This window comes from Gobius niger (assembly GCF_951799975.1).
Source record: "Gobius niger genome assembly, chromosome: 16".
NCBI lineage: Eukaryota > Metazoa > Chordata > Actinopteri > Gobiiformes > Gobiidae > Gobius > Gobius niger.
The window spans coordinates 17,271,657-17,288,109 of NC_136867.1; the positions used below are offsets into that span (position 1 = coordinate 17,271,657).

Here is a 16,453-nt window from a genome sequence, read left to right on the forward strand (position 1 = left end):
GTCCAAAGCACATCTGACCTGAATTCCATTTGGGAAGGCATCCCATGTAAAATGCTAAAGAATCATTAATGCCAACCATTATTTCATGTAGTTTTTCATACAATCCAAGAATATTTTTTACATAGTTTTTACCTGACTGAAACTGATTGAAGAGCTCCAAAAGGACACTGGTCTTAGTTAAAGTCTTGTCAAAGTCTGTCTTTGTGAAAGTGTCCAGTGTATTGTTAGGAGAATAGACTTCTGGGTTTGACCTGTGAAAAAGTACTCTGTTTTTCTAAAGGTTGTTCCAAGGCTGTTATTGTTGCTTTATGTATATAAAATCCAGACAAAATTGAATAGGATTAAACGTTGTGCAAGTAAAGCTTTGCAGTTGTCTATGGGAGATAGACAACTGCAAAGAACTCATCTTGTTCTTTCACCAAAGAAATGCAGGCAGCAGGAAAATTCAATCATTTAAAAAATAAATTGAAAATCTACATAGCATACAATGCCCCTACAAGTATCTGAAATTGTTTTGTTGAAATAATGACAAATGTTTTGATAATTATTCTTGGATTCAGTAGCTGCTTGTTTTTTGCACCATGGGAATATAAGGGAAATTTTAAGTACGTTTGTTTATCAAGTCATTTCAGCATGCAACATTTTCTTCACTCATTCTGACTTTGAGGAGCAGTCAAATCCTCTTTCTAAAGTTACCGCTCAAAATGGCAGAAGTAAAAGAAGAAACGTGAAACTTCCAACATGAAAACTTTCAACTGAAGGCCACATCAAGGCTATTGAACAAAAAATGTATAATAGTTTACCTGGTAGTTTTCCTACTACGAACAGTCTCAGGCTGTCTCTTGTAGACTATCACACAGATTTAAAAACAGAGTTAAGACATACAATTGCATTTTGTTGACAATTTTTACAATGTCTGGAAAAATACTAGCTTATTCTAAATGTAATGGCCACAACAAAAATCGAGACAAAAAAAATATGAAAAATATTGGCAATACCTCAGCGTTGACTGGATATACAGGAAATTTGTAATTATTCCATATTATTACGGCATAACCAAAGCATGTCGCCCTTCCAAACCTAAAGAAGTTCTTCTAATTACATGGTAAAAAAAAGAAAAGAAAAATAATCACTTGATATGTTGCATGTTTTACTCTGAACTAATTGTTTTGATTGTTCTCATACATTGTCCCAACATTTTTATGATTTAGGATAGTCGTTTAGTATGAAAAACAGCTTTGAAGGCAGGGACAAGGCTGGCAAAGGTTTAAACTCCATGGAAAAAAATTAATAAATACAAACTCATAGCAGTCTGATTTCAAGTCCGAGCCATTTTTCATAGCTCAAAAAAAAAAGGTTTGCCTTGTGTCATTTAACAGAGGCCATGGCTTGTCCAAAGTGTCTGGCAGCAGCTATTTCCTGTGTTTCAGAGGTCAGGTGGTTGTTTGGGCCAGTAGAAATGAAGGTCCCACGGTTCAGTGTAGCAGTATTTATAGTGTGGGCTAGACCCTGGTGTGCCTGCAGCCGTGAGAAGAGCACCCTGTTGCGGCGCCCCCCGATGGAGAATTGGGGTCATCGTCGCTGGAGTCGTTCTGGTCTTCCTTGTGGAGGCCCATGCTGATGTGGCTCTGCAGCGCGGCCGGTGTGAGCCACTCCTTGGGCAGGCAGCTCTGGAGGAAGGGGATGCACGAGCTGAAGTAGGCCAGACGGTTCACCCAGCGAGGGATCTCACGCCCACACAGCAACTGAGAGACAGATCATATAGAGAAACTTAGCAGAGAGGTATTTATTTGTATTCCCATGCTGCATACTGTTACATTAATGTTTTTGTCTAGTTTATTACCAAAACAAAGTGTCGACAATGAAGATTCTGTTTAAATCTCATGCACTGGATTTCCCAAAAGCAAAGCCAGTATACCATATTCCCAAGCACATGTAATAGTTTCCCATCAAGGTAGGATACACTAGTGATGGGTAGATTGTGTCACACTGTATCACACAGTGTTGATCGGCTTCATTGTATACGCGCCATTTGGTGGTGAAAAAGCATTACAGCAGTGAGCCTAAAAAATCTCCCTCAACACTGACTGAGCTCATTTATTCTCATTCAGAAATGTGAAGCAAATCGTCAGGATTGAGCTGTTTAACCAGCTGAGAGTGATAATTTAAAAAGAGGAAAACTGCTCTGGATCATAAGAATAGAAACAAATGAAAGAGAATTAATAACAAGTATCAGTGATAGTGCTTGTGACAATAATCGGGCACAAGGCATATTTTTGCCTTTGTTTACCAGTGGATATCATGTCAAACGACTAAACCATCATAGACCATCAACTGGCTCGCACTCACAACCTCCTGATTATAAACTGGACGCTGTCCTTACAGAGCTACGCAAACGGTATAACAACTAAACTATGTACTAGCCTATATCTATGTTTTTGCATTGCACTTCAATATGGACATGAAAGAAAAGAAAAGAGATCGCTCTTGTGCTTTACAGGCTATCTATTAAATCACTTTGTTATCAGGGCAGATTCGCCTCGTGCCCAAAGATTTGGGGGACCCGGGGCAGGTGCTCGAGCCAGGCAGCACCCACAGGATCGGCAAATGACAAAATGAGTCAGGTTTGCTCACAATGAGCACACTTACATGATGTATGATATAAAAGTCCAACCAGCAAGTAGAATTACCCTTCTTTTGGTTGCCAGATCAAAAAACCACTCAATAAACATAAAAAGGACTCTCTCTCCACAAGTTCCAAAAATCCCAGCCTGTCCTAATTAGTTCTAATGCAGGCCTTGTAGAGTTAAAGCTCAGTCCCAAATTCTAAAGATTCTAAGACTGAGATATGGTATCATGTCTACCCAGGATGAGTTATGATTGTAGTAAGATTCATAAACCACTGATTGCAGGCGACATAAATTGCTTTTAAGGACACAAACAAATTTTCAGTTTAATAAAAATATAATAATATATAAAAATAGACCCAGTATCTCTTCTTCATTAATAAGACAGATATATGCTACCCAAAATTAATAGACTTAAACATTTACTTACTTACATTGTGGTACTAAGGGTAATTTTCATCCCACAAAAGTACCTGTGCTTATAAAGTATGTGAAACCGTTCTATCAGACTGACCTCTGACAGTGAGGAGGAGAAATGGTTGCAGTTTTTGTGCATGAGGTGATATGCGTTCCCTTTGAACTCCTTGCCCAGCTCCTCCATGATTTTATCGACGTCCTCCTCTGCGAAGTCTGTGGTGCCCAGAACAATGGCCTCCCTGTTCACAGGCACAAACAGATAAGAAAGTATTTTTACCACTATGACCGAGCAACTTTAAGCCAAATCCCCGCACACTTACTTGAACTTGAACGTCTCTCCCAGCTCGGTAGCATTGCCAGGGTTGATTTCGAAGATGCCGCTGAAAGGATAAGGATGTCCACCGTATGCAAATTCTGTGTGGGACCAAACAAAGATGTAGGTTAGTTAGCGTTTTGAATTGGATGCTGCACAGAATAACAGTAATTACACAGAGGCGTGTAATTAATGGGTGCCTCCGTGGGTTTAAATCATTAGTCTAATTACAGAGCGTTACAGCTGCGTAAGGGAAAACAGTGGGGATCCGTGGGAGGCTGGGATTCGGGAAAGATGGATGTTAATGTGCATGTAAATAAAGATTAATGTTGTATTTATATTTAGAAACTTCATATTATAGATGAGAGGAGGGAAGCCATCGAATAAAAGGTAATGATCAAGTGGCCTATTACAATATGTACGCATGCATATTCATACTCTGTCTGTATGGGTAATGGCAAAATGGAGTGTACCCTATATGGGCCATTGGATGTCGGGACAAAAAATGGCTATTTGTTTCTTTATATCAAAATAGCTTTGTATCTGTATACAAGCATTGAAAGCTGGCAGTAGTGATATATTTCTACTTTTCTACAAATGTCCGTTAAATCATGCTGTAGAAAAAAACAAAAAAACATGTGATAATTCAGATAGAAAAAACTAAGACATAGGCGACTGCCGTTGTTGTAATCTTTAGAAGAAATAAACAAAATCTGACGACTGAATGATGATGCCGATTATTGCATAGGAAATCTTGCCATGCCATTGCCGTAGTGTTTGCAACCCAGACGCACATTACTATAGACCAGTGTGACTCAGTGGTGACTCAACTCAGAGAAAGGAGGTCACGTTATTAGGAGCACAATGCCATATTTTATCAGCTCGAATCGCGTCGGTGTGAAGCAGCAGGAGCCCGATCCTGGTCGCTGTGTATCTCACCTCTGCCGTAGATCTCGATGCCTGAGTGAAAAACGCCAATGCCCAGATTAGAGGTGTATTCGTTTATCCAGTACTGCAGAAACAAAAGAAGACAGAAATTTATTAGCGCCTATCATTGCCATATCTTTCATTAATGTCCTGTAAATCAGCTTCAATGGTGTTACAAGCCAAGTGCCAGCCCTAAACTTGAACTGATGGAGGGGATTTTGTGAACAAGTCTAGCAATAATGGTATATGATATCATAATTAATATTTCATTCTATACTGTTATTATTTATTTGACTTCAAAAGCCAACCCTCTTGTAGACCACACCTTTCCTCTCCACCCCCAGTCTACCACCAGACAGCCCTGAGGGGGGAAAATGGCTGCTCCATCTGTCCATTATTAATTATAGAAGACATTTCCGGCCGTGGAGCAATGCAATAAAAATGCATTTCAATCAATTCACTGTCAACAACATGGCCTTCTCAGGTTTCCAGCAGGACCTCTCCCCTACTCCCACCGTCCTTCAGCCTTTGCACAAAAAATACCTAAAAGGAAACTCCTGAAATGAGGTTTGGTAGCGAGTGCTTGGACATTACAAAGCTTTTAGTCTATAAGCTACAACATTATTCTTCCTTTGGCTGATCAGATGAGTGTTTTGTAAGAGCGTGTAGCATGCCAATACCTCCCACAGTTATCCTCGAAGACTGCGGCTCGTAGACCCACTGCATGCACCATTGGACAAACTACAGTCACATTGATTTGCATTGCAGTTGATCGAATCTTTATCTCCTAAAGCTTCTCATGCATATTTACTTTAGAGGCTGAAAAGAACTGCGATTACATATGTGAATTACACATAAAACCAAGATTCACATTTTAACCATGTCCAGGAGCATTAAGTAGCATTAACAGTTGAGAATTTTGAAGATCTCACGGTAGCGCAACGGTTAGGGCTCGTGGTTCAAGCCTTTCTGTGTGGAGTTTGCATGTTCTCCCCATGTCTGCGTAGGTTTCTCCTACCAATAAAAACATGTACAATAGGTTAATCCTCCAGCCAGGTGATCCTGACCATCAGTCTGGTTCCACATCTGGAGATGGGTCCCCGAGTGCTGGCCTATGCTGGCTGTCCATTGCTCCTACAGGTTGCCCCAGTGACATTGAGGATAGGTCAAATGCAGACAACAAGTTTTCCTACATGGACCAATAAAGTGTACCATAACCTTAGCATTAATTAACAATCTTTTTCTGAGAATCAGCTTGTTTGATCAATGCTTGAATCAACAGAACTGTGGAAAAAAAGTCCAAGTAACAAAATGTTATATTAGATTTTTTTTGGAGGATTACGACACATGAGAGTTGGGTCCCACAGTGACACCAGTTCGACCCGTGTATTAATGCAAAACTAATTTTATATTGTCCAAAGCAACTTTAAAAGGCCTGAATAAAGCATAATCTAGGACAGAGGTAGGCAACGTCAGGCCCGGGGGCCAAATCTGGCCCTCCAGCACAGAACCTCTGGCCCTCAAGTTGATTTTGAGAAATATTAATATGCAAATAAGATCAAATACTTGTTGAAGTACTCTTAAAATGCGAGGAGTAGTGTCAGTATTTTAATGTCCTGTCAGAACTTCCCGCTTGGTGATATATAATGATAAACAGTGATTCTCTACTGGTGGGTCGGGACCCAAAAGTGGGTCACGGAACCATTTTCAGTGGGTCGCGAGTCCATAGGGAACTTATATTCAATATTTTCCATCCATGTCCGTTAATGAATATTATTGGGTTGTTTTGATCATAATTTCAGCCTTAATGGGAAATCTACTGCTTGTTCAACAAAAACTTGTGTGGAAAATACTATATTTTATATTATATATGACAAATTACAGTTTTATTTGGGGCCTCAGCATGTCATCCGAAGGGAAAGGTGGGTCCCAAAGCCCTGCCACCTGAGAACCGCTGATGTAATACATTGGCATTTGCAGAAAATAGTTGTTTACTATAGGCTACAATGTTGAGGTTCGGCCCTTGGGTGTTTTGGCAATGATGAAAACCGGCCCTCCACGACGCAAACTTGCCGACCCCTGATCTAGGACCTTGAGGGGTACATGCAATATCACAGGAACACACATCTCGCTGTCAATGAACTGAATCTGAGGTTTGGTAGTAGGCTAATGTGTTGCGTAATACGGGACAGTGCTGGTCTCTGAATGGGATCCTTGTCCAGAGCTGCGAATGACTGAGTGCATCATGTGAGCGCCAACAGGACATTTACACAGCAGAGTGAAAGTTGTAGGAACTTGTCAAAAGCTACAGGAGGGAACATTTTTTAGAAAAACAGTTTGTCCTCTGCAGTGCAAGTATTGAACACTGGCTTCCATCTCCAACTGTCTTCTGGGAATTTTTTTTCCCCCCTCATTTGGATCAATAATGTTGTTTTATCTCAACTCAATAAGCCTAATAGTGCACAGTCTTGGCACAGAGTAGACTTGTCCTTCACGGACGCCGCTGTGAAAAGTTTTGAGCTGGAAACCATTCCTGATGTGAAATCCTTTAGGCAGAAATATAAGCTTTATTCATACCCTGTTTGTAGAGGTAGTGGCAAATTGGAGTCTGCCCATTGGGCCAAAAATGTGCAACAAACCTTTTACATGTGTTTTACAAAGCATCGAAAGTTAGTTTAGATCCAAACTCCTTCCTAATGTTTTTGTAAAAGTTACTCTCTCACAGTAATGCAAACAATAACACTGTGAAAAGTTTCACGCTGGATACCATTCCTGATGTGAAATCCTGAATTCATCAGGCCTGGAACCACAACATCGCCTTGATAATTTATCCGTAAATACTTAAGTCTTGCATTTAACACGAGGTTTGCAAAGTTATAGTGAAGTCAAATTCAAATACTCTGTGATGGTTTCCCTTCACTATACTATAAAACACTGTTGCTTTGTCCTTGGCCCATGCCCTCGTCTTGCAGCATACCTCATAAAATCAATGGTGTATTTCATGTGTGATTTCTGCTGACAGAAACACAGGCCGAAACGTTCACAGTGACTGAACTCAAAGTGGTTATGAATGTCATGCCACAGCAAATTCGCCTATAGCTGAAAATGTAACACTTAGCATACAGTGGATGATAACATATATAAATGGTAGTATCAAGGCTATACATAATGCAATGGTGTTACTGGTTTGCCCATTTTGCCCATAAAAGTCCTCTAAATAGATTGGATCATTATGTGAAATAAAAAAAATGTATCTCTAACTTGGGACAACTTTCTTGCAAAAAGAGGTAGGCTAATGTCATCACACTTGACATAAGAAAACAGCCATTGATTTAATGCAATAGCCCTCATGTGTAGCCCTGTTCCCTTCAGTGTGAACGTGGCCCAGCTGTGACTGCCTGCCATAATGAAAACATCTGGCAAAGAAAACATGGATTTAACTGAGAGAGCGTCCTCTTGTGTGCTCCTTACCATGTCGTACACATTAAGGATGACAGGTTCATTGGCCATGGCTTAGACCTGAGCTGGAAAGGCCACCGTCCTGCCCTCTGCGTTGCTTTCAGCTCCTCCACAACAGCGGTCTGAAGTCACCAGGCCAAGCCGCGGACAGCTGCCGGGGAGGCGGCGTGAGAGCTGCTGATCGCCCGGTACAGCCTGGGCATGTCCCCCGCGGGATCCACCACAGCCCTCAAACGTCCACAAAGCGAGCTGTCACGACGCCATCAATGTGTCCACAGTATAAACAATACAAGAAAGGTTGGACAAAATGGTTATGTGGTTATTTTTTGTGTGAAGCGACCACCGCTGCTAGAAATCACACTTGCGCACGGAGGTAACTTGATCCAAAGCGGACATAAACGGCCTACAAGTGTGGAGAGCCGGGGTGCAGGAGCCCAGAAGTCGGCGGGAGAAAGGGCAGGGAGGGCGGTCTGGTGTCGTGGAGGCAGGCGGGGTGTGGGTCATTTTTTGACGCGGAGGATGGAGACCGATCACAGCCGAGAGCGCAGAGATGAGCAGCGGTACGAGTGGGAGTAGCATCCCCGGCTACTAAACCCCCAGACTGACGCGCATCCAGCACCAGCGAACCACCGACACATCCCCCGCTCCGGGAAAAAAGCAAAAAAACAAAACACGACTCGATACGCGGATAAAACAGACCAAAGAAGAAGAAGTCCCCTCCAAAAGCGACGGTAATCCTCGTCTTTCTTGCTGAGCTGTCCTCGCGCTGCCTCTGTGTCAGATGAAGCTTTTTGATTACATCATTTCTGCCTCCGGAGCGACATCCTCCGACCACAGCTGATGGAGACGCGCTAGAGGTGTAGCCTACTGCCCCCCTCTGCCGCCAAACCCAGCATTTTAAAGCCTATGTGTTTGTGGAACATGAGAACTTAGATCGGAACATTATGTTACATGACATTAAACAATCAGTTAAAAATAATGTGGTCAGTGTGTGCGTAAAAGCAGGAAAACAGTAAAACAGCCATAATATTATATAGTAATAGTAAATGCTAGGCTACTTACTGTTACAAGTATGCGACAAGTAAAAAAAAAAAAAAAATAGCCCCCCAATAACAAGGCTACTCAAGTAAAATGATAAAGTAAAATACTACTCAACTTCAATACTGACAAGATTAGTGAAACTTCAATAATAACAATTAAGAAAAACATAAATGATACTTAGGATACAAGAAAGTTAATTCAAATTCAAATTAATCAAATTTTATTAATTTTTATATGAAGTCACTTGCAGTATAAAGTGTAACCAATTGACTCTGTGCATAATTTCAAATCATAACAATGCAGTGACTTCCTGTTCCAATCCAGCACACCAAAATAAAAGCACCATCTTATTCATTAGTTCAACTTTCCTTCTGTCCAACTATTAACAGAAAAAAAAACACTTGTGTGCATTTAATTATATTCTTGTAATGTTGCAAGTACCCGCTGAACTAATCAATGAGACGAGCTGTGTGCTTTTATTTTGGCGTGCTGGATCAAAACAGGAAGTCACTTCTTGGGTGGCGTTGTTATACTTCTAAGGAGTATTACTAGTTTCACCTCTGCATAAAAGTAAAACCAACTAAGCCTTCTGCATGTAGCCTATTTATATCAGTTTTTATTTTTTTTATTTTTTGGGGGGGGGGGTTAAAGTAGTTTATCAACTTTTGACTGGAACAAGTAACTTCACAATGACTAGATATCTGAACATGCGTAACTTTATAATTACACTGGGTCATATAATAATGTCAACACACTGAAGTAGTGCTTTTAATAATCTTTCTTTTATTTCTGGTCTAGTGCACATATCCACACATTTGAGTGAAGCAGCAGTTTTTACAGACATTGATATCTCGTATGTGGGCTGCAGAGTGATCATGAGACGAGGGCAGCCTCATCTATCATTACAGGTATGATTGTGGCACATGCAAAAAGTCCTTCACAAACGCGGCTATAGCTGCTCAGAGACAGAGACTTGACTAAAGCAAAGCTGCAGTATAAGTCATACACAAGAGTGACGAGAGCTCTTCCCTTTAAATTTGAAATCAACAATGCCTCAAAAACCTTCACAAGAATCCTAAAAGTTTAGCAGCTTTGCTTTTTTTTTTACTTGGAAAATATTCATGCATTTTATATGTATTACAAAAGCTGCTGTGGCCAAAAATATGTTTTTATTTAATACATATAAATACTTGATGTCTATGGCAGACCAGTTTAAGAATGTCAAATGTTTATATTGTGAAAATGTCCTATTGCTTTAAATTGGCATCTCTGTGGGAAAAACAAATAGGCTTTTAGTGTTATAGATCGTATAGATTTTCATTTCTGGAGCAACAAAAATAGGAGTATTGACTAGGCGGAAAAAAGGCACTCCATCTGTTACACTGTAGATCAGTCCTGCTGTTAAATGTAACCATTATTGTCTTTTGTTCAACAGTGCAAAATGAAAATCATTCCCAGAGTCTATACATAAAAGTGCATTGGCTATGTCTCACCCAGGCAAAAATACTGTTTATTTACTAAAAAAAGGGGAGACTTATCATAGATTTGCCTTTGCCAAATCCATTATTCACCTCATGCAGGGAGGCATATGCTCTGCAGTAGCTACATTAGGAGGGAAAAGCTGGGAGTAAAAATATGTATGATTTTGCATAGAAAGCTTTACTTGATGAGGTTCAGCAGATAAATCACTGGCCAAATCCTGGTTGTCCTACGGAATGGACCTGATTTGGAAATATATGGTCTTAATTTGATCGATATATCTATAAGGAGCAAGATAAGCAGTAACCGACAATTTCTCTAGATACAAAAATGGATGTGTATGGCTTTAGCTCAGTTAGTAGGAAACAATACTTGATTTTTGTTTTAAAAACATAAATATAAACTGCTGCCAGAAAAGCTTAGCCCGGCTCAGCTCTGCAGCAGGAATGTCATCGTTTTTTCCACTTCCCATCAGTAAAGTAACCTCTGTGTGAAGAGAACATAATTTTGCATTGGAAAGGTGCAAAAGAGCTACCAATAATCATCCACTATTGACATGGACAAACTCATCAGACAGTCGTGACTACCAGACAACTAGAGTTAGGATTCTTTGTCACGTCTTTGGCCTGCAGCAATCTTGATCTTAAAAATTAAACACTAAAGTTAAAATGGATGCCTAACTTGCCTGCCTCGAAAGTAAATAAATGCAGCAACAGCAACACCTGCTACTACGAGTGTGAATAGTCCCAGAGACGACATGGAAGAGTCGTGGTCAGGCTGTGAGCCAAACGGTCCATTCGTGTAACCAGAGGACTGCAACAGAAAATTCAAAACTGCATTTAAACGGTGTCCCACAAATGGCTTTTTTGGAAAAATCTATTACTCCAAAAGCATTTTCACATTACCTTTTTGACCACTCTAAGTTCAACATCATCACCCGCCGTTCTGAACAAATCCACGACTTCACGATGCGCCAGGTTCTCCAGGTTCACTCCGTTTATCTAAAAGGAAAAATGGAAAACCTCAGTCCAAACAGTTGCTACCAGACATATTAGTAACTAGTAGAGCTAATACTCGTCTTGTCATTTGCCAAAAGTGTCATTATCTGTCATTGCTGGACATTGTCACAAAAAAGCTGTTTACACATTTAGTTTCAAAGTGCTACAGGAAGTCCAGGCTCCCTTCTTCTTGTAGCTTGTTGTGCACCTTAACCCTGATGCTGCTTGTCCACCTGATTGGTTGGGGTGTCTCTCTCTCTTCCACAGCCAGCGGAGAAGGGGCCGTGCTTTGGGAGACCCCAGACTGGCTGTATTTCAATCAATATTGGATTAACATGAGAAAAGAACCATGGTTGCATTTAAGGGATATTTTCCGACTACCTAAAGCACACTGGTCCTTTAGCCCCAATGGTTGAAGTGCCCCCTCCTCCTTCACTGCACATTGTACCCCATTTTGCCTCAATCTGGATCATATCCCACTGCTATTGCACCACAAAAGAGTCACTTACACGCACCTCTCCCTCACTATGATACTCCACTTCTTGCCGGGCTTCTTGGGGCTTTTGCAAAAGGTCAATTGTTTGCCACAATACTGGTTTGATTAATTATTGACTTCATTATGAGCCCTGTCCACCCGGCGGAATCACTATCCGCTTTACAAACTTACAAGGAAAAGTCGCCTACAACAACAATAAAGACGTATAAGAAGGAAGATATATTACCGCCAGGATTTTGTCTCCCTCCTGAAGCCTCCCGTCCTCCGCAGCGGATCCATCTTCTTTAATTTTAGATACATAAATGCCACTGTCGTTCACCACGTACTGCTGGTCCACGCCCCCAACTATATTGAAGCCCAAACCTAAACAAAAAGATATGTTTTCCAAATACAATACTTCAGCAATCGTATTATTTGCCTCAGGAGAAGAAGACGAGCTTTTATCTCAATGGCTCAAAGGGCAATCAGATTAAATGCCCTCACAAGTTAGGCATCTGACAGTTTAACAAAAACTTCTGAACCTGTATGTTACATAATATTATCTACTACACAAACAAACTTGTACCAATTTCAAAAATGTATTCACTCTAAACGTGGGAGGCCAACATGGAAGTTGCTCTAGGCTGTGCCCATCTATCATGCAACACTTAAAGTGAATTAATGTGTAATCTAAAAACCATACAGCGTTGGCAACTTAATAAAATTGATATTTTGCAAGATTTTGTCCATTTGGCTCCTCGTGGTAAAGAGAGTTGACTTCCAAACTAGCTTGCAGCCTTCCTGTGATGATTTTTGCCGTGGCTAAATCAAATGCTAACACTGAGCTAGCCCTGCTAAAGTTTGTCTTACCTGCGGGCCCTCGTTTTAGTTTAATATCCACCGCTTTATCAGAAGAGGGCAAGGACCCGTTCATGTTGCCTAATAAATCTATATAAAACAGAGTCTTTCAAAATAGGACACTAACTATTTATCTGAAGGCGAACACATGAGTTTCGTTTTGTCCTGTTACGCATGTACACTGCAGCGCTGCGCTCTGTCAGGGAGTGAGTGTGGCGCCGCCTCATGGACACGGAGGGAACTGCAGTTTGAACTTTCATTTTCAAAGCGATACAAAAGGACAAGACAATTTCTGTGTTTTTCTGGTTTATATTTTTTTAAGACTAGACTATGCATTAATGTAGCCGCCTATACATGGATATTACAACTCCTTGTTTTAGATTAGACTCTTTTTTTAGTATATATTTTCATTCATATCGTGTATTTGTTTTTATGCTATTCTTTCAATCCAATCGCATCAACAATAGGCTTATAGTGGTAGAAATACTGGCTATGTACTAGTAGAAGTCGTCTCTACTTTATGTAACACAGATACATAATCTTTGTTTCTTGTTTTTTTTTTTTTTTTTTTTTTTTTTACAACAAAGCCATATAAAAACATGGGAAATATAGGACGTACAGAATAAACAAATAACCCACTTTTTTATTCGGAAAATGACAATGTAAATTATGACAAAACCCGAATCAACAAAACGTAAGACATTAGACATTAGACTAGAATTGATGGACAGAGATTTAAAGGGAATTTGGTAAAAAATTACCAAGAGGAACATACCAGATGTTCCTGGTTGCACATTATCCATGATTTTTACACTGGCGGATAGAAATAAGTATCAAAGGGTGAAGGGAACAGTCAACGAAGCACTAGATGTGGATTATGGAGTATTGTTATGTGACTCCCCGTTCAAACAAGTTAACAGATCATCACTATAGTTAATGTGGGTTTCAACCTTTCGAGTTATGCTTTAACCCAGACACAATCCCGTTCAAAGCTAGTCACAAAAGTGGGTATGGACAGATAAAAGGGCTCAAAATGGAGGCTCTGCTCCAAGATTAATTGAACTGCAGTGGTGTGGTGTGACATTGCATTCATCTGTAATTTAATTTGACCTTCACAGCAACAGGCACTGCGCATGAGGTCACTACAGTGATCTATTTAATCTCATGCATAAGTCACGTAATGTTGCCATTTGTTTAGTCACATACAGTATATGCAAATGCAAATGCCATTGACCCAAACAATATGATTGATATGATTTGTGTATTGCATTATCAAAAAACAAACAGGATCAACCAGATGTGTCTCGGATTGATCCTTTCCTGCATTCCCTGCAAGACCCAGTGAGCACCTCTGGCTATTCCTCTTTTACCAGATAGGGTCAATTTGGTTTGTTAAGAGACAGAATTACACTATTTTGAAACAGCTTTGCCCCTTGGGATCTGAAAGAGTGTGTGTGAAAACCATCTTGATACATCAGACTTTACAAATTAAGAAACTGCTATACACTCAATGCTGCATATCTAGATAAAAAAAAAAAAAAAACCAGAAATATCCCATAAATGAGCTTGTCTCGATTTCATAATTCTAATCATCTTCTTTGAACTGCAGCCTGTATTCAAACAAGGTAAAGTTAGTTATTTTGGCAATTAACTGTGGCGCTACAAACTCCTTGGTCTTCTTGTACCCTATGTCTTCGTAGAGGTGTTGGGCGTCTCTTTGGACCACTGATGTGTACAGGATGACAGCTGCGTATCCCCTGTCCCGGGTGAAGTCGGCCACCGTCCTACAAAGGGCCTTGGCTATACCTATTCTGCGGTGACTTCGCCGGACAGACAAGCGCTTCAGCTCCAAAGCTTCGGGCACGTCCTCATTTGGGAGGCAAGATACTGTGCCCACAACACGTCCGTCCGCTTCCGCCACCCAAAAGCATGAATTTTTATGCTTGAGGTAGGTTTCTGAGATGCTGAGTAAATCCTTTTTGAGTGAGTTTTCGATGTACACGGTGCACGTGTGGACGACAAGCTGACGGGTCGCGGCAAGAAGTAGTGTGACGGCCAGGATGGGTAAAATGAAGGACTTCGAACTTCCCATCAAACCACAGAACACACACATCAGCACCATCTGGGTGACTAGCTGCTTTAAAATGTGAGTGAAAGAAGAGGGGATGTGTTCGCTCATCCCGACAGTGAAGATCTCCTGCACCGCCTCGGAGTCTTCATCTTGGAACTTCCTGATCTGGAAACTGGCAGCCATGGCAACGCCCTGCGTTCAACATAGAAAACACAGAATGAAGATCTTTTACACGATTAACACAGCGTAAACAACAAAGAATATTAATTGGATCTATTCCATTGATTTGTTCTCGAGGGAATAAATATTTGTACACTTCTGCAAATAAATAACTATTCAGGACCATTTTGTGCGTGTCACGTGATTGTATGCCATGAGCAATATCTCAAATAAGAGATCATCAGACATCCACTAAACAATTTATACAATGCTCCAGTTGGCATCTAGAAAAACTGATCCAGTTGCTTGGTAAATAAATAAAGTAAAGTTAACAAAACTGTGGCAAAAATGGCGATAAAACAAGGCGGGGCATCATTCATCAAATCACAGTCACGTGACATTCGGGCAAAACTACACTATCACTTCAAAAACTGTAAAATAAATCTCATATTTCTGACCAGTCGCCCTTGATAGTTACAACAACTAATACATGGTCTGAACGTCCTCTTTCCAAAAGAGTTGTAAAAGTATACAAATATTTTGCGTACAATGAGTTAAGTCCTATGATGATGATTAGCACAACAACTAGCTACTACGTTAGCATCATAAAGAAGCTCACAATCATAAGGTTTAACAATGATAGAGATGAACACAAAACATACCACTGGATATGTTCTAAAATCCAAGGTTGTGATTGTTCTGATGTAAGGGCCAAGGGGATGTCCAAAGTCAAAATTGTGTCATTTCGTCCTCTTCTCTCGCTGAGCTTCTGAGGTGCGTTCACGTTGCAGTCACAGTATGCGGGGGAAAAAGTCTGTATTTTATAATGGCAGACATTTTCATCTAGCCACTTTGTAAGTAGATCATCTATATGTATTTATAACGGGGGGTAATACATTGAGGTCAACTTATATAATTGTGCGTATATAATTCAGTAGGTCCGTTAAACCGAGATGAAAAGCTGCACTGATCAAAAAGTTCCTACAAATATTTGGTCTTTGAACGCACCCTAATCGCTAACTTTGTCACTGATTGGCTGATCATTTCCAGCCCTTTATTCATATTTTCTTCAGTATTTCCAAAGAAGTCTGCTCTGGCTTCCCTCACCCCAGGCACTTCCTTTCAGCTCAGCCAACTTATGTATGAGTCTAGGTGGAAAAATGTGTTCATTCCGCTACTCCAGCTTTATTTGGTTATTAGTTAGAAAATGAATTGCTACTTCAGAATAGTTATGTGTCAATCATGTTAAAAGCAAAATCTACACAACTGGCTAATTGTACATAACTATAACAGAGAGGAAAAAAAAAACTTTTGATTGAATAAACCTTTTTACATTTAAAGGAGGTTGAAGGGTTTGTTTTGACAACAGTCTCCGGTGTGTGGTTTTTTTTTTGTTTACATAAGAAACAACCATCCTGCACTGAAGGTCAAACAACAGACAGGTTATTCTTGCCCTAAACCTAGTCATGGCTGAGAGAAATAAGACACATAATGAATGCTGGGGGAAATATTAATTGAACCTGCTTTGAGGTAGATGATTTAATGGGGTGACGTAAAAGGGGCAAAGTCGGAATGAAAGAAGTAGGCAAAAATGTTTCAAATAAATATCTCACAAAATACGAAGACTGA

The 16,453-nt window shown here is 40.3% G+C and overlaps 2 protein-coding genes across 2 annotated transcripts; both read right to left on the reverse strand.

Moving 5' to 3' along the window:
- Positions 1-408: 408 nt before the first annotated feature.
- LOC306975873 (deubiquitinase DESI2-like) lies at positions 409-12,808 on the reverse strand. Its single transcript, XM_079573669.1, has 7 exons — positions 12,607-12,808; positions 11,984-12,120; positions 11,169-11,264; positions 4,297-4,369; positions 3,365-3,458; positions 3,142-3,283; positions 409-1,745 (listed from the first exon to the last, which is right to left on the reverse strand). The coding sequence occupies exons 1-7, from the start codon at positions 12,668-12,670 to the stop codon at positions 1,503-1,505; spliced, it is 849 nt and encodes a 282-aa protein (XP_079429795.1). The 5' UTR covers positions 12,671-12,808; the 3' UTR covers positions 409-1,502.
- A 1,333-nt stretch (positions 12,809-14,141) lies between these two features.
- On the reverse strand, positions 14,142-15,621 carry nat8 (N-acetyltransferase 8). Its single transcript, XM_079574091.1, has 2 exons — positions 15,487-15,621; positions 14,142-14,857 (listed from the first exon to the last, which is right to left on the reverse strand). Exon 2 carries the CDS (start codon positions 14,846-14,848, stop codon positions 14,180-14,182), a length of 669 nt encoding a protein of 222 aa, XP_079430217.1. The 5' UTR covers positions 14,849-14,857; positions 15,487-15,621; the 3' UTR covers positions 14,142-14,179.
- Positions 15,622-16,453: the final 832 nt, after the last annotated feature.

Coding starts and splice junctions, on each gene's coding strand:
- LOC306975873 (XM_079573669.1), bottom strand. CDS start 12,670: ATGAACGGGTCCTTGCCCTCTTCTGATAAAGCGGTGGATATTAAACTA. Junction 4,370..11,168: donor AACTTAGAGTGGTCAAAAAG/GTAATGTGAAAA, acceptor TTGTTTCTGCAG/TACTGGATAAACGAATACAC. Junction 1,746..3,141: donor TCTCCTCCTCACTGTCAGAG/GTCAGTCTGATA, acceptor TCTGTCTCTCAG/TTGCTGTGTGGGCGTGAGAT.
- nat8 (XM_079574091.1), bottom strand. CDS start 14,848: ATGGCTGCCAGTTTCCAGATCAGGAAGTTCCAAGATGAAGACTCCGAG.